Source organism: Engraulis encrasicolus, chromosome 18 (genome assembly GCF_034702125.1).
Source record: "Engraulis encrasicolus isolate BLACKSEA-1 chromosome 18, IST_EnEncr_1.0, whole genome shotgun sequence".
NCBI lineage: Eukaryota > Metazoa > Chordata > Actinopteri > Clupeiformes > Engraulidae > Engraulis > Engraulis encrasicolus.
The window spans coordinates 50,506,103-50,508,602 of NC_085874.1; the positions used below are offsets into that span (position 1 = coordinate 50,506,103).

The window sequence follows — 2,500 nt, forward strand, 5'->3', positions numbered from 1 at the left end:
TAGTAAATAATTAACCAATGATGAACAAAACATTAACATACTTTTATTAATGCTTTATAAAATATCTACAAATAATACGCTAAACATTTTCAAATAAAAATACATATTTGATTAAAAAATATGTACCTATAAAATATTAAGATAACATTTCTAACTCATTTACAAAAATGTGTTAATGTTTTCATTAATTAGTTATATACTACATTTGTATAACGCTGTTAGTGCCTCCATTCTAGAGGTGAGGGGTGTGATTGAGGATGAGAACTAAAGTGGAGCAAGAGAACAAGGTCAGGGGAATAAAGACAGCAGCTCCGGGAGGAGGAGGACTGGAGAGGAGAGGAAAGAATGAATGAATGAGGGAGATTCAGGGCTGCGCCTCAGAGGGACAGAGCTGGCAAAAAGGGCATATGAGAGAGAGAGAGAGAGAGAGAGAGAGAGAGAGAGAGAGAGAGAGAGAGAGAGAGAGAAATACAGAGAGACTGAGAGGCTGTGGTCAGGGTGGCAGTGGAGGCTGGGGGAGAGAGGAAAGAAAGAATTGAAAGTTTGTTGATGATGAGGGTCATTTTGGAGAAAAGAGAGAAGTGATCTTTTCATGATGAATAACAATTTTGTGTGAGTGTGTTTGTGTGTGTGCCTGCGAGCGTGCGTGTGCACAGTATGTGTGTGTGTGTGTGAGAGAGAGAGAGAGAGAGAGAGAGAGAGAGAGAGAGAGAGAGAGAGAGAGAGAGAGAGAGAGAGAGAGAGAGAGAGAGACTTGAAGGCCGAGCAAAATATATGCAACCCAGACTGAATAAAAGACTGTACTGTTTTTATGTTTTTCGTCTTTTCTGAGCTAACCAATATCTCTACAGCACACTTGTACATTTCAGTCATTTCAAGGGCAGACCAGTGAAGTCTCTATATGTAGAACTATGAATATTATGCAGACCAGTGAAGTCTCTATATGTATAACTATGAATATTATGCCTGACTGTTTAAATCACACTTGAGTTTTTCTTTTACTGAAGACATGTCTGAAGTAAAATAAAAAACTCAGTGCAACGAAGTCTCTGCTCTGATCTTCACTGTGTAAAGAGGCAGTGTGAACTAAGACCATATTGATAGCAACACGAACACAAATACACGCATAGGCGGCAGGCGCAGAATTAGGAGGGTGGCGCAGACCTTTTGGAAAACCCAAATCTGAAGGTGGAGGGTTAACCCCTTAGCGCAGCACTGTGGCATTCTGTAATGTCATGGCGATGTTGTTATGATGTAGTTAAGCATTTTCAGCAAGTGAATAGGGTCGCCGGCGACCCCTGCTGCAGTAAGAGGCTACAAACACACCAATGATAATGAAAAATGAATACAAGTAGTTGTCTTCCATCTGACTGTGCACACACTTCATATCAGTTATTCACAGCAGTCTACAATTTTGAACCCCCAATGCTGGCGCCTTTGCCTACACACACACACACACACACACACACACACACACACACACACACACACACACACACACACACACACACACACACACACACACACACACACACATGCGCGTACACACACGCACACGCACGCACACGCACACACACACTACATGGTCTGGCACACCACTACCTCACAGACCTCCTTCACCCCTATGACCCCTCAAGATCCTTGCGGTCCTCTTCCAAGGGCCAGCTGGTCGTCCCTCGTACCAGGCTCAAGGCCACCAGTGACAGAGCCTTCCATGTTGCTGCTCCTATTCTTTGGAACAATCTGCCTGACCACATCCAGAATGCCCCTTCACTGGCCATGTTTAAGCAACACCTGAAGACACATCTCTTCCTGGAGGCTTATGGCTGCTAGTTCCACAAGCACTTTCACTTACATGCATTCACACACGCTCACACACTGACGCGCACACACACTCACACTTCCCAACACAACACTCTGTGAAGCGTCCTTGGGTGTTTTGAAAGGCGCTATATAAAGCGAAAGTATTATTATTATTATTATTATTATTATGATTCTCTTGCTCCTCTTCCTATTTGGAATTTCTTCTTTGAATTTTGTAATGTAGCCCCTTACTCACAATATCTCTTCCGCTCTCTCTCTCTCTCTCTCTCTCTCTCTCTCTCTCTCTCTCTCTCTCTCTCTCTCTCTCTCTCTCTCTCTCTCTCTCTCTCTCTCTTTCTCTCTCTCTCTTTCTCTCTCTCTTTCTCTCTCTCTCTCTCTCTCTCTCTCTCTCTCCCTCCCTCCCCCCAGGAAAGACTGGACATTCAGAAGTTGTGCGGGTAGTTTTCCATCCAGACAATATCACCTTTGGGAGTCTGCTCAAGGTCTTCTGGGAGAGCCATGACCCCACACAAGGTGAATGCGCAACCCAATGGTATATCTACTGTATCTACAGGTCCTTCTCAAATAATTAGCATATTGTGTTAAAGTTCATTTTTTCCCCATAATGTAATGATAAAAAAATAAACTTTCATATGTTTTAGATTCATTGCACACCGACTGAAATATTTCAGGTCTT

At 43.0% G+C, this 2,500-nt stretch overlaps 1 protein-coding gene across 1 annotated transcript in view; it reads left to right on the forward strand.

The window, feature by feature from the left end:
• Window positions 1-2,500, forward strand: part of msraa (methionine sulfoxide reductase Aa) — a 111,273-nt gene that overhangs the window by 82,786 nt on the left and 25,987 nt on the right. Inside the window, exon 4 of the mRNA XM_063222578.1 lies at window positions 2,233-2,337. Within this exon, the coding sequence (XP_063078648.1) occupies window positions 2,233-2,337 (105 nt within the window). The remainder of the gene's footprint in view (window positions 1-2,232; window positions 2,338-2,500) is intronic.